Here is a 27,494-nt window from a genome sequence, read left to right on the forward strand (position 1 = left end):
TGTGGGCAGTTGTTGCCAATGGTGGAATAGCAACTTTTCTTTTTATTCTGCAGGATTTCCATTACTGATCAGAGTTCCCACCATCTGAAGCAATGTGCACATGCATTTGCATTCGTGATATAGCCAATGAGAATATTCTATCCCTGAAAAGAGACCTGTGATTGGATAAAGTCTCCTGCCACTGGCGAGATTTCCTAAAGCCTATAAATAGAGGCAACAGGAGATGCAGAAGTCTAGTTTTCATTTGACTCCATTTGACTGGAATTCACTGAAAGGCTATTATGGAATTTTTGCCTGAAGACACCAAAAAATGACTGCCTACCCCAGCTTTAATAGCTGGCATGCCTCATTAAAACCGCAGTGTTGATATCCTTTTGCCAATGTGAGAGACAAATTAAGAGTTCATGATGGCTTGGCCATTTAAACCGGAGCCAATTATATATAGAAACTGATGCATCTGATGTCAGGGGATACAGAAACTGAGTAGCCAATAAAGATTAAGTTGGGTTTCAGTCGGGCAGTGCTAGATTTTATCAACTAGAGGGACAAGCTGCTGTGATTGATGGTTAAAGTTAGCACCAACCTTTTTAAATCGTCCTGGGTATATTCATATTTTCTTTGATTTTTTTCAAGGGAATTTAAAGGATGAGAGACTAAAGATAAATTCTTGGTTTCGTCATCCACATTTTCGTCATCCACATGTCTGAGTGACTGAGAAGGCATTATCTGCCACTTTTCTCAAGAATCCCCATGAATACATCTCTAGACTGTCTGCACAATGAACATAAACTGCATGTGTATTGTTGCTAAAAATAAACTTCACCATATGTAATGTAAGCCATTATGTTTGTGTTGCATCCTACATCTACTGCTGTGTTGTTGCCAAGTGGCTGCACGCTGGCTTTTCTTGTTGATTTCATGTTGTCTAGCCATACAAACACACACACACAAAAAACACTTCTCCTTGCTGTCCGTGTAGATGCATTAGTTTTCAGGTTTAAGATGACAAGTTCTTTGAACTACCCACCTCTGAGATTTCTTTTTTTGCCACTTGATACAATAGAGATGAAGGGAATCAGAGTGCTTGCGCTGCTAAAAGCTGTAGAAAATTCAATTTGAAAAACTTAACAATAAGAAGTCCTTCCAAAACAAATGCCCCCTATGCTCAGGATAATCCGAAGACCTTGCCGTCAAGACTTTTCATTAGGAAATATTTGCTGCTTAGGTTAAAAATTGTGAAACTGTCCAAAGATTCCAATACCCAGCAGACAAACACAAAACAAGTCAGACAAACATGGATTTTCTCCAATATGCCCTTGAGCTAGGCATTTATCTGTAGCTTTACTTCACTAAAAGTGCTTTCTGATCAAGAACACAAAGTTTCTCTGTTCTCCAAAGTTCAACGTCTTTGCTTGGTAACATCTTCTCTCCCCTGCGCCTCATTGTCATTCTCTCTACTTGTGGAAGTCTGCTGTTGTATCCACCACAGCGCAGTGAACGCTCCGTCCATTTAACGCCAGCAAAACAATGGAAAAGCCAAAGTGAGTCTCCGCAGCTTAAAGTGATTAGATGAGTTTCTCACTAATCCCCACCTTGAGCAGGTAGGAGAACGCTCCCAGGGCCGCCAATCGATTTGATCCACACACACAAACACACACACACACTCACAATAAAACCCCTTCAACAATCACCTCATCAAAACAATTCGGGAAACCTGAGCTCATTTTAATTTCGCTATTTTTTTTTTTTGTTCCATACAAAATGGCAATTACATCCACCATATTAACGAAGCTGCGAAACGATGGGACCATTAAGGGAGCTGACACAAACAGATCGATGGGACATACAACAGACAGGTAGAGGAATGAGGGCAAAGAAAAATCTTTACAAGAGGCAACGGGCAAAAAAAAAAAAAAAGGAAGGGGTAAAAAAGAGAAGGGAAAATGGTGAACAAGCGCACAAACAAACGAGCCGTGCTTTGTCCATGCAGCTGTGACGGTTGTATTCTAAATGGGCCATTACAGCACAAACAAGCAGCTCACTCATTGATTGCAGACCCTCATTGAGAGGAGTCACCTGAAAGGCTTTGTGCCCTACAGAGGCAGAGATGCCTGCACAGAGCTCCCAGGGGAGACTATCTATTTAAAAAAAAAAGAACCCTGATCGATAATTAGTGGGATTTTACAGGACCCTGTTCTCATGTATGGCACACACAGCCATGATCAATAAGTCTATGAGGTGTGTGGTGGGTGAAGCCACTCACAAAGTGCTTCCTGAAGGGGAAACTTACAAGCAGACTTTCTTTAGTCTCATTAGAGCCGAGCTTAACTTTGCGACAAGCCTGCTCATTAGTTTCACAAGCGACACCCCAAAGGAAAACATTTACTCCCCTTTTGTTATAGCAATAGGTAAAAATGCATAAATTTGTTTCAAGTGATGTACAGTCAAAATTATTTTCTACGAGGTCGTTTTTTACATTTGCTGTTCTGCTTAGCTGATCTGGGGAAAAAAAGGTGAGAAAAGGGGGCTTTTTGTTCAAATCCATCACAAACAAACCACAAGGTAAAAAAAAAATGGATTACATGGACTGACAGGTAGCCTAATGATTGGACATTTTTGGTGATGAAATCCTGCATCAATGTTTGTGTACTATGGTTACATGCACCAACATGGAGAAATCCAATTCTGGTGACCAACAACAATTCGTGCAGCTCTTGGACTAATGATACTTTTCATTATCGATTCATCTGCCACTTACACAGTTCATTGTTTGCTCTAAAAAAATATACAAAAATAGCAAGCCGCAATACCACATTGATCAACATTTCCCAGATGCCAATGTGAGGTCTTCAGTTTCTTTGTTTTGTCTGACTAACTGCGTAAAACCAAAAAATATCCTGTTCGCTACTAGAGAAGGTCAGGATAATCAGCAAATATTCACATTTATCAGGCTGAAACTAGTGATTATTTTTTACCAATTTAATTCTTCCTTTTAATACTGTGCTCGTTGATTTTTCTTTTCTGTCATGAAGACCTCTCAGAGGAAAAACTCTTTCTGGCCATGATTAGTCAAATTAGGAACATAATGAAATCTGGCAGTCAATACTAATGCCTTTGAAAATCCACTACTCTCGACACAAAAATTGATACAAGAAAGGTCAAATGAATGCAGTATACAACACACTCCATACACAATATGATACCACACATGCACACGGTTATAATTGGACATTTTTAAAGGTAAAGGCTACTAATATTAGCCTGAGCAAGATAGCGCTTTCTCGATGTTGTGGATGGACAGCAACAGGTGGTGGATACGGAACAATGATGACAATATTTCAAGGATATGAACACAAGGGGGATCGAAATGGCCAACTTCGAGACATCTTAAAGCATAACATTACAATGGAAATGTGTTGTGGAGATGCTGGGTTTCAGTCACGTTTTATTTACGAGCTGTAGCTATATAAACAGTAGAACCTAGAGATAGAGCTCAGCACACGTTTGTTTTCAATCATTTTCATGTTCTAATTAATCAGGGAAAATCCCTGAACATGCTGACGTGCATATATTACCACAGTTATTAAAGGACCTTGCATAGTCTGCTCATCCAGACGACTTCCTTAACGCTTCTCATTATCGGCACATGGATTTAATAGTTGAATGTTTGTTGAAATGCTGTATCTGCAATCATCTTGTGACTGAGCTGATTGGCCTTCACGTTGCAAACAACAGAAACAACTATTTAGCAGATGCGGCATTGAAACTGTTAAGGTGAAAGGCATCAGCCACAATAAGAAAGCCCCACTTTCCATCCTCACAATTAAAAAAAAAAAGACAGCCAACAACGGAAGATGCCCAGTTGTGTTAGACATAGCGGATGCCAAAGTGGCGGGTCTACTTAGCACGCATGGCCTGCTTGAGTGTCTGGGATAGGATCCTACCAGAAAAAAAGAAAAAGACTATAATACAGCTTACATTCTGAAGAGACACCCCTTGCATTTATAGACTCTCCAAAATTGCCAAACACCTATCCAACTTCCTAGCTTTTCTTTTTGGCAACACTCTACAGCCTGACATAAGTTCCCAGGACTTCTTTCCAACAAGGTTAGAAAAATAGAACTGGACTCAGATGAAAATATTGGAATGTTACTTCATTTGTTAAGCCGAGAAGCATTAAAATACTGGAAGGACAACAATCCATCCAGCAAATTCTACCGACCTACCACCTACTTCCAAAATAATGAAGACCTCTACAGGTGTCTCCAAAATGGGCCAATCTCGATATGAAAGATGTTGAACCCAATTTCGTTGGAACTGCACCCTCACTTATGTTTAGGTACGAGGATGACACCAGGGTCAGAATCAAAACACAGGAAGTGGAAGCCTTCACAGAACACATCAATTAGTTTGCACAACATCAAGTTCTTTCACGAAGATGTCTAAGGAAACAGTTTGGCCTGGTTGGACTGCGCAGTGCACACTCAAAATGGCAAAAGCCTCAACACTTAAGTTTACAGAATCCCTTTGCACACAGATCAATAACTATTATTTGTTTCTCACCACCCACTGGTGCACAAGCTAGGGGTTATCAGAATCCCACACCACTGGGATCAGAATGTGCCCACAAGGACAGAGGGGAAGAAGAGGCAGCGCAAGCACATCAGAGAGGCACTTAAAACATGTGGTTACCCTTTGTGAAAACCACAAAAAGACACAGAGCAGGCAGGAGGAAAAGAACAATCAAGAGAACAACACTGGTATTCACTGAAAAGCTCAGGAGAATCCTCGACAAACAATTCATCTCCATGCACTAAGGACAAAACACCCAAGTATAAGCTGAGCAAAATAGCAAATGCAGGTCAGAGTACACACTTCAAAAGTACATGGCTCTTTGACCAGATAAGACAGATGGTCCAAAAAGTCAAGCAAAGCCATCAATGTCAAACTGGAAGAACCATCACGAAGCACAGGAGGTGGCAAGTGACACCATTTATCAACCACTTATAATGCAGTCCTGGGATCCCTCCTCAGACACTTTAACACCCATTCACATGTGACTGACATGGTGGCCGGGTGGATCCATGACAAATATAACACCTCTGCAAGGGCTTAAATGCCAGGGAGTGCCTTCAAGTCAGTAGGAAAGTCTCAGTTATAATGGAGCCAGGAAAGAAAAAAGATATAGGCACAGAAATAAGACAGTCTACGAGAAACAAACAACAAAGTGAAGTTTATGTTGTTCCAATTGCCTTCAGAACAGTCCTAAAGCATATGTATCCTTTTGATTGCTTACTTTTTAGTGCCTAATTAAACTTTTGTTTTTAATAGAGAGACGTATGTATATTTGCTAATTTCTCAGGAAATCAGGGAACAAGAGCAGGCAGATGCTCAAGCTGTAGGTACCACAAACAAATTAATTAATCATTAACATTTTCCCACACAGCTACATCTCATTAAGGAGGTATTTTCAAGCCTTTACAGCACATGTTGGTGAACCGAACGAATCCTCTGCCTCTTTGTGAATACTCTTTTACTACAAGCGCCTTATCGTGCAATAAGACTCTTAATACCTCACATGTTAAAGACCAGATTAACCAAAATTCATAACCTTGCTGTAGCTGTGATTTTGGATGCCTTATGAGATATGATTATTCAGATTATAACACATTGAAACAAGAGGCTCAGTGCATGTGAATGGCATTTTCCTAGCTATTTGGTTGAAATAAGATGATAATTCAGTAAGATTTGTTTCGAAGGAGAATATGAAATTCAGCTGCCATCTGTTATAAGATCTGAAATAAATGTGGAGGTGCGTGACAGTGACAACCTGTTGGAAAGTGTATTCTGAAGGGTCTGTATTGAAAGCGAGGCTCCTTCACTTCATCTCTGAGGTGATGAAAAGGCAATAAAAAATAGAGCAAATGTTCAGATAGGAGCTGTCAGATCAAACAGATGAGCACTTTTCTCTCAGTCGCACATACTCATATGAAGATATCACATGCATCCTGGCATTAATAGATTTTTTTGTTGTGGGAAAAGGGGGCAATGCAAAACACACACACGGAAATGTACGTACATGCCAAGGTGCTGTACGGTGCAATTACTCGCATGTCATGCAGAAACACAAATGAAGGGCAGACATACCAGAAGTTTTTGAAGGGTGTGTTGATTTCAAAGCCCCTGCGGTCAGTGTCTTTGATATTGGCAGCAGTCAGTTCCACTTCAGCAATAGCCAGCCCCGCTTTAAAGTCCTGAGAAAACATACGGAGAGAGATGAAGATGAGTAAATGTTAAAATAATGAAAGTCATTTATTCTTGTCACATCTCTTAAAGGAATTGTTTGGTAAATGATCTAAACACTTGTATGCTGTCCTTCCTGTGAGTTTTCTGATTTTCGTACTTAGATAGCTAGCTAACGGTGTGATTCCTCAAACCCAAGGTGTGACAGTGTATGTCACTGAAGATTTACCGTTAAACTGTAACAAAGGCACAAATTGCAAACAGAAATCAGAACATAACCAATATATAAAGTAGGTATCGGAGAAAACACACAACAGAAAAAGGTACGTCACATTTTCGCAGCACTGCCACACATAAAACCCGAACAACTTGCTTGGCTACAGTTATTAGTTTCAGGTCTGACTGTTAAAGATGGAGTTCAAGCCAGGAAGTGGTTACCCTAGCTTAGCATCCAACATAAAGCGACAGCTAGGGTGGTAGTTCTTCAAAAAGCTGTCGCTCACCAAGAAATACTTAGAGGACATAACCCAATTTAAAAGGACAGACTTAAGTTTTACACATTTGTGTCCAATACCTACACCTTGACAAGAGTGCAGATAAGCACGTTTTTTCAAAAATACAGAACTCAAAACATATTTATTTTGTTTTATTTGTATAAGTTGGGCAGAGTTTGCTAGTTGTTACTATGTCCTTAATGTCTACTGGCTCTCGCACACAGATGTGAAAGTGATATCTTGTCTGCTAAACACTGGCCAGCAAGAAAATAAACTGAATTCTGAATTTGTCACAAATGTAGGACAAAATCTGAAATATTCAATTTATTTATATATTTTCACAGTTAAGCTGTTAGCTGTTGCTAAGCCAATGTCAAAACCTATTAGCTCAAGCTTTATACATTGTGGATTAGCATGCAATAGCTAGCACCGTATTTAAAAAAAATATTGGCAAAAAAAAAAAAAGGCAAATAAATGTATTTCCCAAAATATCAAATTACTCCCAGTGAAATGGAGGACAAAACGTAACATAGTAAACTGTAGTGAAACATATTCCGGCACCGTTTGCTCACATTAACACACTTCCATTTTCACGGTCAAAAATAAATCTAGGAACAGTTCAAATCAAGAAAGGCACTCCGAGAACGCAGCTTCTTTTTTTTAAAGAAATGCAGCAGTTATTCATTAGTTATTGCTGATCACAAATCATGGCAACAAAGAAAGTGATCATTTAATATAGATGTACCCACAAACAAAATGACCTTGCGCTGAGCACAGGCATGTGTTATGTGTCCTCTTTAACAAATCCGCGGATCCAGACTACAAGCTGCATCACTGCCAAAATCAAATCAACTGGTCCTTGTGACATTTCTGACCTTCCCTGAAAATTTCATCCAAACCCATTTGTCCGTTTTTAAGTAATATTGCTAACAGACAGACGTCGATCGCCACATAACTCCGCCAAAGCTCCACCTCCGTGGCAGAGTAATTATTCCCCAAAGGCCACTGCAAATGTTAGAAGCCACCAGACACTATCTGAAGCCCTTCTTGGCCAAATTTGAGACCATCCCTAATAAGGTGAGATCAACAGGTCGGCTCATTAATGTCACAATGTGTTTCTCGGACGGGGCTTGAATGTCATTTGGCATAATGACAACTAACAAACACAAAGGCAGACAGTGCAGGGACAGTCACCGCCTCTGCTGTCACTGTGGGTGGTTTTTTTTTTCTTTTTTGTTATTAGAAAATGGCACTGGATATAAGGGCAGATGTGTTTGAGAGGCCTGCTGAAAATAGTATGTGACAGACCAATAGCACAGCGACCAGTTATGACGCACAAACTGAGTATGTGACGTGTGTGAGTGTTAAAGAGAGGCAGAAAGGAAAAGAGGCTATAGTGTGTGCGTGTACCTGTGTATTAACAGCAAAGCTCTATGAAAGCCAAAGGTGCGTCTTGGGAATCCAAACCAACCCAAGCTTTCAGTCTCAATGTTTTCTGAGACCCATTTCAGAAATAGGGGTTAGATTCGGAGGCACCGTTTTTATAAGTTGTACTGTAACTCTGCATTGCACCGTGCCCCTCCCTGCTTCAGTTCACCCTCAACACTCACAGCAGTTTAGACCATTTTCTGTAGCCTAGAGCTCTGAGCAGAGACAGAAAAACAGACAGGAAGACAGAACAAGCGCACCTACACCCACACATATAAGCAAAACATCAAAACAGGACCAAAAAAAAAAAGACATGGAAAAAAAAAAACACAGGCATTCAACATTACGCTACAAAAAAAAAAACACATTCTATCACTGAGGCACACAGGCAAAGCCAGAAATGTGACTCAAAAGATGGGGAGACAAAGAGAGGAAGGGGAAGGAGAGGGGAGGTATAAGTGAGAGGAGGTCTTGATAATCCTCACTGAGAGTGGGTGAGACAGGTGAAGGGTCAGCTGAGCAGTTGACAGTGTGTGTGTGTACAGAAAAAGCAAGAACAAAACGCCATCGAAGCCAATACTTCAACAGTTCCGCTTCAGCGAGGAGCCCTGAATGCTGCCATGCTCTGCCAGCTATAAATCACATGTGCTTTCCTCACCAGCAAAAACTATTTACACTAATTACACCAAACAAAGAAGAAAATGAATTGATGCCATCCATTTTTTGTTTTTTGGGAAATACGTGGTCTGGCACGTGCAAAGAAGTGTGTGTTTATGTATGTGAAGGAGAGCGCTGCCATCTCTCTTGCAGAATAATTAGCAACACACTCCTCAGAGCAGCCAAATTTCGCAGACTGCAACACAAGATGGAAGTTACTTAAATATTTGCGTGACGCTGAATTCTCCCAGCGTGATCTGTTGCTATTGTGTGGGCCGGTTCAATGGGGGCTAATGTTGTCAAAATCTTAATTTGACCATGATCAGCTTCCAATTAGGCTACTTCAAACTCATTTAGAAGACTGTGGCAAAAAGCACGAGCTATTATTCTCCTCCTTTAACGGTTCTGCACAATGATTTCAAAAATGGGGACAATGAAACAGAATCATGCACAGAACTCAGATCCTGTGAAACGTTATGAGTAATTAAGGCACTCTGATCTCAGAAGGGGATGACATAAGAGACAGAGAAAGATAATGTGTGAGTGAGGCTAGTGGATTCACTGTATGGCCAGGTCCTAATTGAGCTAAAACTTTTGATGCGAGGGCTTCGGGGCAGCGGAAACTTGCCTCTCTCTCCTATCAATTATAACCATGTACAGTCATTGCTCTTTTAAGTTCAGTGTGTTCAGAGGTTTGAAGATGCATGACGCGATAATGAGAGTGTGGGGGGGGTATAAAGCAACCTCATCCAAAGCTCATTGTTGCTATCAGTTCGGTTCGGGCCGAGGATCTCAAAGCAGTTCAAACACAGAAGGACAAATGACTTACATGTATTCCGGGGAAAATTGTTGGGTTTTACAGCTGGAGGATATCTGGAGGAGGAAGGCGTGTGTGCTGCATGTGTACATACATGCATGAGCATTCCCGCCCCATCTGAATGTATGTGCAGGACTGTGCTGAGAGGGCAAAGCAGTCACCTATACCTAATGACCCTCATCCCTCTCAGGCAGCCAATTAGAGAGTTGGGTGTTAGCGGCCGTCCAGCCCTCGCCACTCGTTACCTACCCAATACGTGCCGGGGCCTCCCGCCCTCTCCAATTAATTCACCAAGGATGGAGGGAAGGAGAGAGGAAGGAAAGGCATGAGAGGTAAAAATAACTCGCCCTATTACAACTGCCAAAGGGTAGGTGGCAATAATGGCGCTTGCTGGAGCAGACGGGAAAAGGCCTTAAGGCGAGAATTCGTACGCCAATTTTTCAGCATTCCACGCGAAGACGAACACGAAAAGAGAAAAAAACTAATTTAGTGATAAACAAAAGGGATTTCTCCTTCTACTTTAAACGTGTAAGTTCTAAGCAAAGGCCGCTCTGCATATTCCAGTCATGCGTCCCGTCCTAATTTCCTTCAAAGCTTTCCGACCTCTTATTGTGCGAGTCAGTCAATTCTCAGTACCAAGCTGAAGAGAAACCAGACAAATAGAGGCGGCCTCTACTTCTATCTCCAATTCCATGTCCACTCAACCACTTAAGCTGCTTTAAAAGCATGCAGGGTAAGACTGGCGCACAGAGGGGTGGGTGACTTTAAAAGAGCACACACTCAACGGAGACAAAAGACTTTTGATTATTTTAAACATCAAGCCGCGACACAGAGTGGCCGAGGAAGCACACAACTGTGGACAATGATAGAGCCTATAAAATAGAAGTATAAAAAGAGGGTTCATGGAGGCAAAAGGGAGAAACCGTATGAGGCAAGTGATGAATGCACTGAATAGAGCTGATATTTTTTCCATTTTAAAAGAAATTCTATACACTACCAGTCAAAGTTTTAGAACACCCCAAGTTTTCCATTTTTTTAGTGGAAATTATGCATGTTAATGTCTTATCGCATTTTGAAATGAAAGCATAGAATGAAGTTAAAATATGAAAATCAATTGAGAAACCAAAATGTATTCAACACTTTTGACTCAAAGTAGCCACCTATGACAGATATTACAGCTGAAAACACTCGTGGCATTCTTTCCACAATGGAAATCAAATATTCTTCAGAAACTTCTTCCCAACTCTGTTACAGAATTTCCCATAAATGTGTGGTTCTGTAGGTTCTTTGCTTTCTCTCTTCTGTCCAATTCATCCCAAACCAGCTCCATGAGGTTTAAGTCTGTAGACTGTGCTGCCACTCCATGTTCTCAAGCTTACTATCTTGTTCTTTTTCCCCTAAGGTAGTTCTGGCATAGCTTGGACTTATGTTTTGGGTCATTATCTTGCTGTAGGATGAATCCCTGACCAACTAGGAACATACCAGAGGGTACTGCATGGTGCTGCAGAATGCTGTGGTAGATGTTTTGGTTCATGGTACCTCTCACTCTGTTAAACAGCCCCAGACCATCACACTTCCTCATCCATGTTTGAAAGTTGATGTCACACACTGAGGAATCATCCTTTCTTCTACTTGACGGAGTACAAAAATCCTGTGTGATGAATCAAATATTTTAAATTTTGATTCATCAGTCCATAATACCTTCTTCCAGTCTTCAGTAGTCCATTGGTGGTGTTTCATGGCCCAGGCAAGCCTCTTTTTTTTTTTTTTTTTTTTAATTCTGGTGTCTTAGCAATGGTTTACTTGCTACAACTCCACCTGTCAAACCTGCAACTCAAAGTCTTCTCTTCACAGTTTAAACTGAGGCTTCTAACTACAACCACTAATAAGCTGTTGTCCTGTGAGCCACCTATCACCAAGCTATTGCCTCTCAGAAACTTGTCTTCTGAGCGTCTTTTGATGGGGAAGAAAACTGTACGCACTGACACCTTGAGTTTCTTCACAATTTCTCTGTAGGAAAGATCTACATTTTTAAGTGTTGTGATGGTCTGTCTCTCGTCTATTGTGAATAACCTTTTCTTCATCATTTTATCGCAACACACTACTTTCTGCAGTACAATACTGGTCTAATGTGCTCTGGAGGGTTTGGTACCATGGTGTATTATACACAACTTTTATGCAGGCAGAGGGGGTTGTAAGAAATCAAGTTGAAACACCTGTAGGATTTAGTAGCACCAACTCTCAATGCTTGATCGACCACCATTGCTACAGAACAAATTTAAGTTGCCAACTCATTTCTTGTTCTCTGAAAAAGACCTTTTTGTTAAATTCTGCAATGTACATTATTTTTGAGATTTGGGTAATGGTACCTTTTTGTAAACCTCTGGCAGTTCACCACTTACCTTTGTACCATTTCAAGCTATTCATTGGACTTGAATTTCAATTTTTAAAAAAAAGAAAAAAATTAGGGAGTTCTAAAACTTTGATTGGTAGTGGTAATATTCTTAAAATATTTCCTTAAGTCCTGTAATCGTGTAAACTTTACTGTGCATGCTGTACACAGTTATTTGGATGTTGAGTGTGAAAGCTGCTTCTGTGTGAGCTTAAAAGCATGTTTGGCAAAAATAAAGACGCTAGGGTTGAGTTTATAATCACACACGAGTCAACGGAGTGCCCAGAAATATCGCAACAATTTTGAGAAGCATTGGCAAAATATCTTGTACAGATCTTGATGGTTGATGATTCCTTGACTCTTGCCTTTGCTCCACTGGCAGGTCAAATTTTCAGCAATATTTTGGTTTATTTTCAAAAACAGGGCATTTTCATCAGCCTGAGCTTTATACTAACTAGCAAATATTGGCATGCTGAAACAGAGAAATTAAAGAGCCCATATTAGACACATTTATGGGATCATAATTAGATTTTTGGGGTCTAATAAAATCTGTTTACATTCTTTAATGTTCAAAAAAACTATTATTTTTCTCATTCTGCATATGTGCAGCACCTTTTCTCACCCTCTGTATGAAACGCTCCGTTTTAGCTGCTGCCTCTTTAAAGTCCACCTCTCAAAATGCCCAGATTGTTCTGATTGGTCATTTGGCCTCCAGGAAATGTTGGTGACTGCAAGGAAGCTGCTCCTTCTTTGTTTTTGACGTGCCAAACTAGCCGCTAAGCAGGCATTTTAAAAATGTGGTACATGGTGATGTAAATACGTAATAGAAGAACTGCATGACTTCAAACGCGGTATTTCAGGCTGGTACAGAGCAAAACTAACTTTGGTTTAGACTTCAGGCTCTGTAAATTAGCGGACCTTTTACATACACAAAAAGGCTATTTAGCAAATTACAGGAAAGATAAAAACCCAAAAAGCATAACATGGGCTCTTTAAGACAACAAACCCAGGTCACATGTGATCTCTAATATGATCTCCATTCATATTTTAGTCTATACTTCAGCTATGGGATCACGGTAAAGTCACACTAAAATCACTAACACGCCAGGCATCCAAGGGGTCTCTCAAGTGTAAAATGGAATTATAAAACAAGAATGTTTCACACACACTTTCAACCCAGCAGCACAGAACATCACCACAATTTCAAGATGGCCACCCCAGATCAGTGACACCAATTGAGTGTCCGACCAAATGTGAAATACGGTCACAATCTCCTCTTCGGTTCCAAAGTTGTTAGCCTTTGACCTTTATAGGTATACTGGTGTCATCTCTTCATCATTATATCCTGTTCGGCATTTGTGAGAAATCGTGTTATATTTAATATATGAATTCTTGAACTGTGGCCAAAAATGTGCTTTGAAACGTCACATGACTAAATTCTATTTAGTTCATTCTGGAGTCCTGGTTAATGCTTGTGCCTGGTGTAATTAAATTCCCTCCAGAGAGTCCTGATACATCCCGGAATATCGATATATACCATGAATTACAAGTGGCCTTTGGATGCTAAAATCTCATCACTTCATCTTTAGGTCTAAGTGAACATTTATGTCAAACTTGAAGAAATTCTCTTGAGGTGTTCCTAAGCTATTATATTTACAAGAATGGGACAACTTGAAAATTCAGGTGCCTAAAGCATAGTAAATGTATTTATTTTGAATCATTTTGCTTCAATGAACATGTAAAGTTTTAAAGAACATACATTGCCTGGGCTGAACTGCAGGCTGCGTTTACATAGAACAGATAACAGAAAAGATTTAAAAACCAATTAATGTGAAGCTACGTGTCCATAGGGCCGATTTTTCTCACAAGGAAACGCAACGCATCTGCATATCACCCACTTGATTGGTAGATACATAAGAAACCAACGTGGCGGCTCGGTCGCAAACTTTCTCTTTTATTTCGGCAAAAACTATTTCTGAAAGCATTTAAGGCGAGAAATGAGTTATGCAGTTGCTGAATCAGTCCTTGTTTTAGTTCAACGACGGCTAGTTTAGACATTCAATGAAAGTTTTGCATTTTAAAAATGCCAGCATCCAAGATGGCCGACAGAATGTCAGCTTTGTTGAACACTCCTGGAAACTCGCCTAAAGGAAGATGTGTTTTTGTTCTATTTTGTAGCAATACATTTTTATAAACTGACAACCCATCATAAAGTGGATGTGAATGAAATGGATGTACTTTGTCTATAGCAACATTCTCTCAGTTATTTAATCAGTTCTCTCTTTTTTTAAACGCAATAGACAATTTATTCTCAACAAAGCAATATTTTGTTCTAAATGATTGGCATTTTCATCAACAAATATTGAAGCCAGCCTAGAGTCCAATGACCCCACTACACTGAAGCAAAGACAGCAAACAGATGTCATAATGTTGGGTGCTTTGTTACTTTTTAATAGTAGATAATAGACACAGTTGAATTGACAAATTGATGTGACACAAAAAAAAAAAAAAAAAAAAATTAATTGCTGAATTTTGTTTGAGAGAGGAATTTGGAGAGTCATGGACAACATTTCTTGAATTATTCAGACAGAGCTGAACAGCACAAAAGATTGTCCTCGCAACTCTAATGTTGTAATCAGTCTTTTTCTATGGCCAAGTATGTTATAAAATATTTCTAAAAGTAACTATTTGAAAACTAAAAGACATTTTCACAGTAGTCACAAAAAGCAGGGCTCTGTTCATTACTTATAACTGAGCATTTAAATCAACATTGTCCCAAAAACACGAACTATAGAAAAACAAATACATACTGTGGTTGTCAAGGCTGCAGCATTAAAGGGTTAATATTAGAGAATTGCTGCTTCATTCTACAGTTCTCTTCACTTTTTAGAAGCATTTTTAGCTCTTCCACTGTTCTCATCAACGTTCTCCCAAGCAGCAGCAGCAGTACGAAGATGTGAAGCTGCTCTGATCAACCCACTGCCCAGCAACAAACCAGACAGCAAGTAACCATTAAATATAGCAGAGTATTCAGTGGTTAAAGAGCCACGCAAATCTCTCAGCTAATGGAAGCATGAATTTTGCACATTTACAGCCAAACAGAAACTCCAAATGAACACCAACATGTTTCTGTGCCTGCTTCACGTGGAATAATATCAACTTTAACCATCCTTTTGGGCTTGTTTCTCAGGAACAGCAGTGATGTCTTGTTTAATTGTCCAAAAAATCCCAATAAACATTGTTCATATCTCCATTACAAACTATTTCAGTCTAAATTTAGTGTAATGGTGTTCTTTACCTCTCACAGATGATGGTTCAACAAGGATAATTCATTCATTTTTCATAAAAAATGCGTGGTAAAACTTTTTTATTTAATGTATAGCGAAAATGCCTACAAATAAAACAGACGTTTTGCGTGATGTTGACTTTTAACATTTTTTCTTTTACATTTAGAATTTCTTTATATTTACAGAGTGATTAATTAACAGACATCTATTCAGGTTAGAGTCGCAAATATGTCAAATAAACCACTTTTCATTTTAGATGTTGTTTATACTTATGAAGCCTATTCTACAATAGAATAGAATATTAGAATAGAATATTCTAGAATTCTATTCTAGAATAATATTCTATTCTGCAATATGATAGAATATTCTATCCTAGACACCACCTCTCAGCCACATACAAGGCAGCCTTGAGAACTCTCCCCAGAAGATTTAACCACTCTTCACACAGTGTTTCCCCTGGGTTGAAATGGCTGTGAGGCGGTGGGGGTAAGTCCAATTGCCTGAACTAAACCTTTCACCACTGCAGTGATGAATATGTTTCAGCTGGCCAAAACATATTTAACTCGAGCTGATCTCATTTCTTAAACAACCATGTCGGAAGACATCAACCAAAAAATACAACTAAGCAGATTTCTGAAACTACTAAAATCGGGCAAGGAACCATCCAACACATTATTAAAACCTGAGTGATAGTGGTGAACCATCATCTTTGAGGAACAAATGTGGTCAGAACAAACTCTTAGATGGTAGGAAATCAACAGTAGAACTCATGGCTATGTTTAATAGTGAAAGTAAGAGTATTTCCACATGCACAGTGCAAAGGAACTCAAAGGATTGGGACTAAACAGCTGTGTAGCTCGAAGAAAACCAATGATCAGTGAGGCTAAATGAAAAACAGGTCATGTGGTCTGATGAGTCCAGATTTACCCTGTTCCAAAGTGATGGTGCATCAGGGTAAGAAGAGAGGTGGATGAAGTGATGAACTTATCATGGTTAATGCCTACAAGCATGTGGGGGTTAGGGTTATGATCTGGAGTTGGTCAAGTTCAGCAACGTTATGTGCCCAAGGAATCAACTGACTCCTTGAATATACAGAATGACCAGGTCTTTCCATTAATGGAAGTTTTCTTCCCTAATGGCATGGGCATGTTCCAAGATGACAGTGTCAGCATTCATGGGGCTCCCATTGAGAATGAGTGGTTCAGGGAGCATGAGACATCATTTTCACACATGGATTGACCTCCACAGAGTCCAGACCTCAGCCCCATTCAGAATCTTTGGGATGTGCTGGAGAAGACTTTGAGCAGCGGTCTGACTCTCCCATCACCAATACAAGATCTTGGTAGAAAATTAATGCAACTCTGGAGAGAAATAAAAGCTGTGACATTGCAGAAGCTCACTGAAATATTCAAGTGTGCAACTTTTTTTTTTTAGGATGGGCAATGTATGTAGGCCCCCGTGCATTAAAAGTGAAAAAAGAAATGCAGGCGTAAACGGCGCTTGTCACATAAACAACAGGAGTAATTTAAATTTTATCTTTTAGCCTTATGAGGTCTGAGAAAAAGAAGGAGAGCGATGATTGTAAACAAATTCAATCACATCATAAATTCTACCAAACAGCTTCGCAGTCTTGGAATGACGTTATTTGCCACAAAGATCTTGTGAAGACAAAGAGATTTCATTAAAGCAGAGAACAATTAAACCCTCAGTCTCACTGTGATTCTACGGTCAGAAAATCTTTTTTTTTCCTCCTCTATTTTATGTTCAAAGTTTTAGTTTCAACCAAAATTCCACTGAAAGATGACGACGAGAAATGCATCCAGGAATCAATCAATCCTTCAGCTACTGGAGCGAAAACAGACCCTTGTGATGTATGAGATGATAAGACGCGAACAAGTTACTCTGCTTGTAGCGATTTGCCTATGCAGGGATCATTCCCAGTGTGTGTGTGTTGGAGACACATCGTCTGACTTTCTTTACCTTGGTGCTTAAATGACCTTAACCACGGCTCCATCACGGGGCTTACGGTCCATGAGAAATGGGGAAGGGGTGGTGAAGGAGGAGCTGGGAGGATGATGTTTCCAATAGCTCGTTCATCATGTTAGATTAAATACTCCACTCCACTGAACTTGAACGGGCCAACGGTCTAGCTCCCTCCTTGCTCTCCATCACTCTCTCCTTTCCTTACAAACCAACAACGCTCATTTCTCACCCATGCATCGAAGTGGTCTTTCCATCGCGCTCACTTCATTTCCCGACTTCTGTCTCTTTGTTTCTGTCTCTTAACTCTCTTGTCTTTCATTTGCCGCCTGCTTTCCTCCCTGCAAAACGCAACGCCGCCACCACCGCCGCTGCCGCCGCATTTATGCCGGGGATTTAGCTTATAAGCTGAAATAATACAATTAATTTGTTCTCTCCCTGATTCTCTCTTTCCCTCCCGTTTCTCCCCGCTGTCTCAGATCAAGGAAGTGGAAATGTGCTGACATGGAGTGATACCCAAAAGAGAATTCTAACAAAGATGTTTGTTCACGCTAATGAAGAAAATAATGAAAGGCAAACAACAAAACTATGAGAGCGAGCGAAACGAAATGAGAGCAAAGGAGGGATGGAAATGAGTTGAATGCATGCAGCATTATCAAACATGCACACAAATACGTGTGAAGCACTTTAAGAAAGAGTATCACTGCGACGAGGTATCTTTCCATCTCAGATAGGATATCTTGCAGCCGGGAGAGGAGCAGGCAGAGAACAGAGACGCTGTATATGAGCACGGACTATCAGGTTTTAATTGGACTGACATCAAATAAGCAAGACTCGAGAGAAACTATGAGTGAGACTAAACTTATCTCTGCTTCAATCCACAGCTAAAATTGAGATGTAAGCTCGTTTTATCAAAAAGAGTGGATTCGTCTGTGACGATATATTCTAGGTACACAATAAAACCGAGCAAACTACTGAAGGGACTACATTAACTTTCTGGGCCCTTTGTTCCTATGACAACGGCATGCTAATACTTATGCCAATGTTTACCCATGAGCCTCTACTCATGAGGACTACTGATACTGTGAAAACAATTAGGGTGGGGAAAAATGACTTTGCAATATTTCGTTTTTTCTGTGATGTAGAATTTTAATGAGATCACTTGGATATCTCTATTTGGGGGAAAAAAAAAGTATAATTCTACAATTAGAGTGATACAACTGACTAGGGTGACCAAACTGATTATCCATCCATCCATTATAGAAAAGCATTCAGAGAGTGCAGTACTCCGGCAAGGCTGCTCAATCACTGTATCATTTCTGACGGCTAAAATCTGTACCCACAAACAAAATGACTTTGTGCTGAGCACAGGTGTGTGTTATGCATGTGTACGTTACGTACGGATACTGAATCGCGTGACCTAAATACGCAGCTGGCGGCTAGAAGTGATGGGACTCGGAAACACCCCACCATTTAATCAATTGTTCTTTGTATCATTTCTGACTCTTCAGTCCCAATAAGTCCATAGTGGTGGATTGGTAGTAGGATTGCAGTCATGCGATTGTCAACAGGCAGATGACATGTCGTGTTCACTTGTCATAGCTACAGTGATGCCGTGCCGCTGTCTCGCAATGAAACAGACATCTTTAATAAATCCGTAGATCCAGACTATAAGCTGCATCACTGCCAAAATCAAATCACTTGGTCCTTGTGTCATTTCTAACCTTCCCTGAAAATTTCATCCAAATCCGTTAATCTGTTTTTGAGTAATGTTGCTAACAGACAGACAGACAGACGGGCGGTCGGACAAACGTGCGTCGATCTTCACATAACTCTGCCGTTCCTTGACGGAGCGAAAATACTTTTTTGAACCCTAAAGGGAAATTCGGTTGTTGTAGTAGCAAGCAGAAAGCAACCACCACCATAATAGAAATATAATAAAATTTTAAATTCTAATAGAAATTGAAATGTAATAGAAAATATTAAGCTACAACATGCACAATGAACTGTAAAATATATGATGAATAAAAATGTGGTAACTTATCTCATGATCCAAGTGTAAATTTTTTTTCTTGAATTTATTTATCCTCCTGTAACTACCACATGGCTGCTACTAGTACTGTACTGTTGTTACTCCACGAAAATGCAACATAAAATGCTAACAATAAAAACATACAGTAAAGTCCTGCAGGCAGCAATGTAACGAGTGCAATGGTAGCTGAAAAGCAGATAACTGCAAGAACAAAAATGTTTGTGTCAAAATGAGAGTTGAAATTAGGTTCTGCATCCCTGGAAAGAAGGTCTCCTGGAGGCAAAATACGAATAAAATTGCACCCAAAGCAACTTCTTTGCTGAACATCTGCCTATCACAAGACAATACAACTTACAGATGTTCCCTAAACGCCTCACATGCAGGCTACGGTCGATGAGAAGCCTCTGGTCTCTCCACTAGACAGCTGTGCGACCAAAAATGACTGAAGAGAGTGAATTAAAGTGTTCTGATGTCAGATTCACCTCAAGTTTAAACCAAGTGACTGTTTTCTGTGAGAGAAGAGCTCCATCCAGGTGTTTCACAGGGCCTAGCAATACTAGAAAGACATTCTAAAATGTACGAAATGTACTAAAGCAGAAGTAGTAGCGATATGTTAGATGATTGTGATTCTTAGCTCTGATCCTCCAAAAGATTCTGCACAAGAACTGCATTACCCAGGATATGACGTTCTAGATTTTAAAAGCCTGAACATCAAGTAGCGGTGTGGGGACTGTAAAGAAAAGATTTAAAGACATGGCAGCACTGAAGATATTTGGAAGAAAAGCTCCACAGGAAAAACAATTCACTATTTACTTTTTTGCGACCACTTAAAGTCCCTCTTGGGCCACTGATTAAACCCCTAAAAACTCATCTTTGTGTGTCAAAGTTACACATTTAGAGGTTTATTTCATGATTAAAAATGATTTTGATTTAACAATAAGCAGGTATGGTAAAAAGACAAACCAAAAAAAATAAAAATAATTCAACCAGAGGGGATCTTTAAAATTTCAGCAAATCCTGCCACACAAATGTCCTGTGTCACAAAGGTCCAGATCTTTTGAACTATGTATCGGAATGTAAATTTGATTGACAGTTTGGAACCATAAATGCTTAATTGGTGCCTTCAATTAGTGCGCTTTTAAGCAAGCGGCAAAACAGACTAAAATAAAAATCGAAATTAAAAGAAAAAAAAAAGAAACACTAAATGGGCACTTCCCAAACCAAACTGTCTGCCTTCCTATAATGTATTCACTCATTAAAAAACAAACAGGTTCCTCGCTAATTCTTTCAGTATCTGAGATTCAGTAATAATGAGTGGAAACAAACAAAAAAATTGCTGCGGTTTTTAAAGGGTCACATAAACAGCAGCTCCCAGAGAGCGAGAGAAATTTGGGTAAATATTTTTGTCCTGCCAGTATTTTCAATCTTGACAAACTTGAGTTGGTGCAACTGTCATCTTTGAAAACTTCTTTCACTTCTGCTCTGCTTCTCCCTCCCCGTCTAGCAGGTCTGCACTCAGTATTTGCATAACGATGCAATTGGACGAGGCGCCACGGCTGGAGGAACCTCGCATACTAATAATACGCTGAACCAATAACATTGTGACACCTGTCTGCTTCTGACAGATCGCACTTTCAGTCTGAGGTTCCAGCGAGACAAGTGTGGGTTTCAGCTTGTGTCCATGAAATACCTGAACGCTCACAGCCATCAATGATAGCCACACGCGCTTATGGACAGGTGGTCAATACCCACCTTTTGGAATTTCACCCTGCATTTCTTCGTGCAACGTTTTTTCACCCTTTCAAATCCATCTTTGATGCTTTCAAGCTCTTCAAAACTTTTCCAGGCAGTATTGACACTAAAGAAATGTTCCCCAAAGAGGAATTAGCAAAAAACAAAAACCAAATCATCTGAACTCCAAGCAGATTCCGGATGCGTTTTGCTCTTGTGACGTTCTCACTATGGAAACAGCACAAGCATGGCTAGAAATAGACAGAACTCGAGCGTGTTTTTGTGCAGTATAACACAGCTAAAATGCCATAAATATTTTTTTTTCAAAACTTAAATTTCAGATTTTTTCATTTTACAAAAACAGAAAATTCCCCCACCTGCTCCGTGTAAGCACTGCCTGCTGTTCAACACAATTCTGCGCAATGGTTCCTTGAATTTCTGTCACATTTCTGTTGGTTGCAGCTGAATCAATAAAGGCTTCTTAGTTGCTCCGAGGAATGTCGAATTTTCTGTATTTTACAGAATCTGATTAGTGCACATGGTTCATTTCTGGCATTTTTTTTTTCAACCAGACAAACAGAATGAAGTCATTTTGATAAAATGTCACAATTTTAAGCCAAGATTTGGTGAATTGTCTGAGATGCACACATTATCAAGGACAAATTGTTCCTGTGTTTTTAGCTCTGATTATGTGCTTTTAAAATCAACATTTTGCCGCTGGGGGTCAGAAGGTTAAAAAAATACTCTTTATAAAGAATTATCGTACTGCACACGGCATATGGTGGCTGGAATCTGTCTGGTTGGAAAAAAAAGCACACTACCATTCAAAGTTTGGGGTCATCCAGACAGTTTCATGTGTTCTATGAAGACTCATATTTTTATTCATGTGCTAACAAAATTAATCAAGGGTTTTCTAATCATCAATTAGATGATTAATCAGCACGATCAGCTACCACAGTGTAGCATTAGAACACAGGAGTGATGGTTGCTGGAAATGTTCCTCTGTACCCCTATGGAGGTATTCCATTAAAAATCATTCGTTTCCAGCTAGAATAGTTATTTACCACATATATACGGAATATATGCAAGACGGAAGCAGTCGCGTCAATCTCTCGAACTTCCAACGACAACGTCAAATATTCCAACTTTTAAGTACGTTAAAGCATCAGCTAGCTGAGCTATCCTCTCACACTTAGCTTGGAAGCTAACTGTTTGTTTTGCTAACAAGCCACTTGGTACAGCCGTTGATGCTGTTACTTATAACTGAAGTTCAAAATCTCAATCAAACACCAATTCTTTAGTTTCGTCCGATACATTTGGTCATCCAAAACGGAGCTTTCTTTAAACTTTTTAACCACTTTCGCCACCGTGGAAAAGCCAAGTGGAATCCTCCTTGGACGGTGTGCATGAATTCAGCTGCTACCTTTCTATATTTTAATTACTGAGATTTTCTATGTGTCCAGACTTTAGGGACACCATTGTACATGCAAGACGCATTCCTGCAAGCCAGTTTAAACACCTTGATTTTCCCAAAACCTGATTATTCAATTAATTGCACTTTTGATGCAGAATTGACTTAAAACACCTCCTGAAGCACATCAACTCACAAGATAAGACCCCAGGAAAAAGCACACTCCAGAAAGTTCCTAAACAACCTTACTTAGGAAAATACCACAAAAAAGGGGCGGATTTGTTTGGCCATTACAGATAATCGTCCCAATAGTTACTACAATATTCCTCCAACTTGCTATAAATTCGCTGCTTGCTTGTTTTTCCCCCACCAGTCCTCCAAACAGATCTGTGATCAAGCTTCTGGTCAACTCGGCTACAACCAGCCATTCCCACCCACCGGCATGTCCTCGCATCTCACTGGACCCCGAAGCATTTTCAACACATATATATTTACTTTTTTGCATTGCACATTCATGAACATCTCCATTTCTGCCACCCCTGCTTCAAATACGCTTATCTTTCTTTCTTTTTTTTTTGAAAACAGGAAGCTGTCATTCTGTAGAGAGGAAATCCCGGCGGCGTTGGAAGTACCTGTTCTGTTTTGCAGAGCCTGACTTTACTCCCCGCCAGGGACACCAGCACTCTGCCTTTGTAACCGCGGAGTTCCAGCAAGCCTCGCTTGTTTGTGGAAGAGGGGTGGGAGAGGCTGTCGGAGCGCTTGTGGGAGCCACAGGCGGGGGGGCGCGTGGCCGTCTGAAGAGTTTCCATCCACTCCTGGCGCTCCCCTGTGGACAAGAGCATGAGTGAGACAGAAACAGAGGAAAAGAGAGGCAGATGGTGCATGTGGATACAAGTGTGAGTGTGTGAAAGAGTGAACACAAGAGGGAAGGAAATCAAGAAAAGCCAGAGAGGGAACTAGACAAAGAGAGATCAGGGCATTTTCAGGTCTTTGAATCAGAGTGTTAATTCATCCTTTTTTTTTTTTGCATCTCTTCAAGTGAGCTACACCGGCTCTTTGGCTGCTAAACCTCCGCTGCATACTGAAAATTCCAGGCAAAAAAAAAAAAAATGTAACTGTAAGACAGGCTGAGCTGCAATTGGAAAAAACGAACTTAGCTCCTGGAAAAAGAAAATCCTACAATGCTAAAAAAAAAGTGCCAAGTCTAACGCTAAAGACCTGCAGCACTGCTACTCTGAGATGCTCATCTAATTAAAATATCAGTTACAGGAAAAAGAAAGACAATGGTTTCAGGTGAGAATCAGCCACGCGCCTGTGAATCCACTAATTTTTCTCAACAACCGAGCAAAGGTGTAAATACATTTCACAGAACACATATTTAAAATTTCCAGGAGTATCACTTCTATTATGTCATGTTTTGTAGTTTTAATTGCTTGCTAAGCTTCTACCCATTATCAACTGTGGTGACGCCTGTCAAGATTTCAGCTCTCGCGCATGAAAAATGATACCAGCGTCAAAGTTAGCACTCGAAATCATTATTAACTTTTTAAATCATTGCGTCAGGCAGACATGAGCAAAAGCTGGGGTTTTTATTTGTAGCTGTTGGCCATTTTAACAGCTGTAACAACCGATTAGCGGCCTGGCCAGTTATCAGATCTTTTGATAGATTTTTTTAATAATCATTGAATAACATTTTTTTTAAATCCAATTCCTGCTTTAATAAATTCATAAAATGTCTCCAGAGCAGCCTATCAACACTGAAAGATAAATGTGTAAAAACTTATTTTTTTAATGAGCCCTCTGAACCGCAAGCAGTTTCTATCATTTTTTGCTCCTTCCACATTCTTAGGCTCACTTTCACTGAAAAATGAAGTCCTGCACCTCCATGGAAACAACACAACCATGTGAGACGTGAAAAAAAACTCAAACCAGTACCAGAGAAAAAATGGTGGCTCTATAAATTAGCCTACATAGTATCTGATCAGTGGAAACACAGCCTGCATTTTATTCCTATGCAACAGGCAAGATTAATTCTCTGGTCAAAGTATACCGGGCCAGTTTATACCTGGGTACCCTATGACCTAGGCTAGTTTAGACCCCAGGGGCTGGAATAGCATAGCCCAGAATATGCCTCTGCAGGAGTATACCCAGAGGTAGAAACTGACCAACACCTGACATTTATGCTTGTACAGTTGCTGCAAATGATTTAGTTTTGGTACATTTTCCCAAGAGACGTAGAATAAAGTGATTTTGATTGAAAAAAAAAAACCTAAAGCTTTAGCTTAGATTTGGTTGTTTTTACTGTCAAAACTAAAAGTTACACTGGTCATGGTTAGTTCAAAGACTGCAAGAAAGCTGAAAATCCAGCTATGCTTACTGTTTTTACAGTCTCTTGCTCTGATATAGAGAAAATTAGTACGGACACTTATAGCACGGCTAGCTACACAAGCTAACATTAGAAAACACTGAGCTGAGCTATATAACTTTTTGAAGGGGTCCGAAATTAGCACTGAAAGGCCACAAGCGTGATAGCGGGCTAACAGTCTAAAGTCTGTTGAGGAAAAAATTATTTGTTTTCACTCAAACATTACAAGATGAAAAGCTTTTAGCATGAAATATGTAACAAACATGCAGTAAACACAACAATATCTGGAGTGACTTAATGGCCAGGATTTTAGATAGCAAGCTAGTTGGAAGCTAGCAGTAATGATGCACTGTTTAAGTGTCTGAATTCTAAATAACAATAATAATAGGAATAATAACACCACCTAAAAACCATCAAGACACCACAGACAGAATCTCTAGAAACAGAAACACTTGTCAAATTTTCCGACTGTCCTGAAGCTAGTCATCTGTGTCATACTTTTTAATGGCAGTTACTGAAAAGCAGACAGGTATAAAACTGTGTTAATCTGACATTTAAAGAATTACCAAAAATGAAATGAGTGCTATAGCCAGAATATGTAAAATACCCCCAAAATTCTGTTCTCAGCACTACAGTGAAACCATTAGTGACTCAACTGTGACCAGCAGTCACATGAGGGTTTTCAGCAGAACTGGGATGAACTGCAGGCTGTGCGTACACCAGAGCAGAAACAAGTATGGAAACTTTTAATAGTGTAGGTAGTAAAACAACTGGAGAATGAAGAGTCACTGTTTTTTCTTTCCAGTATCGGTAACACTTGTGGGCACTATCGAGAGAATACAGGAATTTATATTTCGCCAAGTAATTACTCAAAGATATTCAACATTTTTTCTTCTTTTTTGGAGATTATGGCCTCATAACTTTGTTGTACTGTGTAAAACACATTTTACTACCTCTAGCGGTGGTTTTGTTGTTTCCACTGAGGTACAGAAATATAAAATGCAAGGAAAAAATGAGCCAAAATCATTCAGAAATTGCTTGAATTTCAGAAGGAAAATAAATCAATTTCTACCATTTTCCTGTTGTGGTATTTGGAAAGACTAAACATGATGCCATATTCTAAAATTTTAATGTACAAGTATACACAGAAAACACTCAATTCTCCTGTAACTGCCACATCTGACATGTTTGGCGTCTTCAAAAACTATTTGTCCTTGAGCAAGACACAGAATCTCAAACTTATTCTAAATCCCCCTGGATTACTGTGCAGCTAAATGGCTCAAACGTAGCACAATGCATCATGTTCCATCCGGGGTGTACATTCAAACGATTTACACTCAAAAAGGCCTCTCAGATATCTTCCTCTGCAACTTTTCAAACAGACATAAAAGAAGACATGATGCAGACGCTGTAAAGCCCATTCCCCTACCGCCCAAGACACTGTGCTATCAAAGCCTGCAAAGTGGAAACACAAGAAATACCAAAGGATTGTAAACACACAAGTACACACAGACACACATCACAGGTCCAGAGCAGAACTCACTGTGGTAACTCTTCAATACAAGCCAGAAAAAGAAAAAAAAAAAAAAAAAAGATAGAAAAACTGTGCGATCAGTCGGAGCGGACCTGCAAATTTGAGGAAACGCAACAAGGAAAAAAGAAATCATAAATGCTCAAAGTTTTTTGAAAAGTATAAACGCACTTCAATTCAAAATCTGCACAGCTATCAACTCATCAACCGAAAACAAAAAACAGCACTCTGACAGAATGACAGATACATTTGTGAAATACGCAAAGTGACAAAGCAAAGCTCTCAGAACAACAATGAACATCTGTGTGGTCACGAAGGGCCATCACACCCCCTTTTTTCAGGAAATGTATTTTTGGATATGCGCGAATTTGAGCAAACAACAGGATGGAGGACCTCATGAGTGATCTCCAAACACAGGACTTTGACGTCTCTATTTCTAAGAGGTCCTAATGAATTTTATTCAAACATTCGGAGTACCGAAGACAAGCCTTTACTTGGCGTAATTACTTTTCTCTTTGCTTTTATTATCCATTATTATGCTTATTATGTGCCAGTTCTTCGCTAAAAGAGGGGGAAAAAAAATGATCACATACAAATCATGTCACCAAAATTAATTGAACGATTTGCGGCGTAGGCTAAAGAAGCATGAGAAAATATTTGTAGGAGGTTAACAAATTACACTGCTGAAGCATGCCAATTTAAGAATAAAGAGAATAATTGTTTCTGTGATATTTTGTTGATCTCCTTGATGGAAAAACGTGTCTTTTTGCTTCCTTCCCGCAGCTCATGATGATCAGGCCTGCAGCTGGTAGGGACTGTGTTTTTCCTCAAAGCACCTCAGAATGAACAGAAATCCATCAAAGAACACCATGTGTCGGACTGGTGGAGCTAACGTCTCATCGTCCAGACGACGGCTTTAGAAAATTGAATAATAGTTTTTGGATAAAAGCAATCAAAGCCTAAAGGAGACTCTTAGTGTATATATTAAAATGTATTGTATCATAGGATTACTTAACCTCAGTATGATATTTAGAAGTACCATTGGTCATTGCCCCCAGAATAGAGTGCTAGACATGTGTTGAGCTTCCAACTTTCATCTCTTCCTGAAAACGTCCTGCAATCATGT

General features: G+C 39.7%; 1 protein-coding gene across 2 annotated transcripts in view; it reads right to left on the bottom strand.

Annotated features, from left to right (window-relative positions):
- Window positions 1–27,494, bottom strand: part of arap2 (ArfGAP with RhoGAP domain, ankyrin repeat and PH domain 2) — a 221,349-nt gene that overhangs the window by 113,189 nt on the left and 80,666 nt on the right. For both annotated transcript variants that reach the window (XM_051944258.1, XM_022200496.2), the window contains exons 9-10: window positions 23,105–23,298; window positions 6,148–6,254 (exon numbers count right to left, since the gene is read on the bottom strand). In XM_051944258.1, coding sequence (XP_051800218.1) covers window positions 6,148–6,254; window positions 23,105–23,298 — 301 coding nt within the window. The remainder of the gene's footprint in view (window positions 1–6,147; window positions 6,255–23,104; window positions 23,299–27,494) is intronic.

This window comes from Acanthochromis polyacanthus, chromosome 23, assembly GCF_021347895.1.
Source record: "Acanthochromis polyacanthus isolate Apoly-LR-REF ecotype Palm Island chromosome 23, KAUST_Apoly_ChrSc, whole genome shotgun sequence".
In the NCBI taxonomy this organism is placed as follows: domain Eukaryota; kingdom Metazoa; phylum Chordata; class Actinopteri; family Pomacentridae; genus Acanthochromis; species Acanthochromis polyacanthus.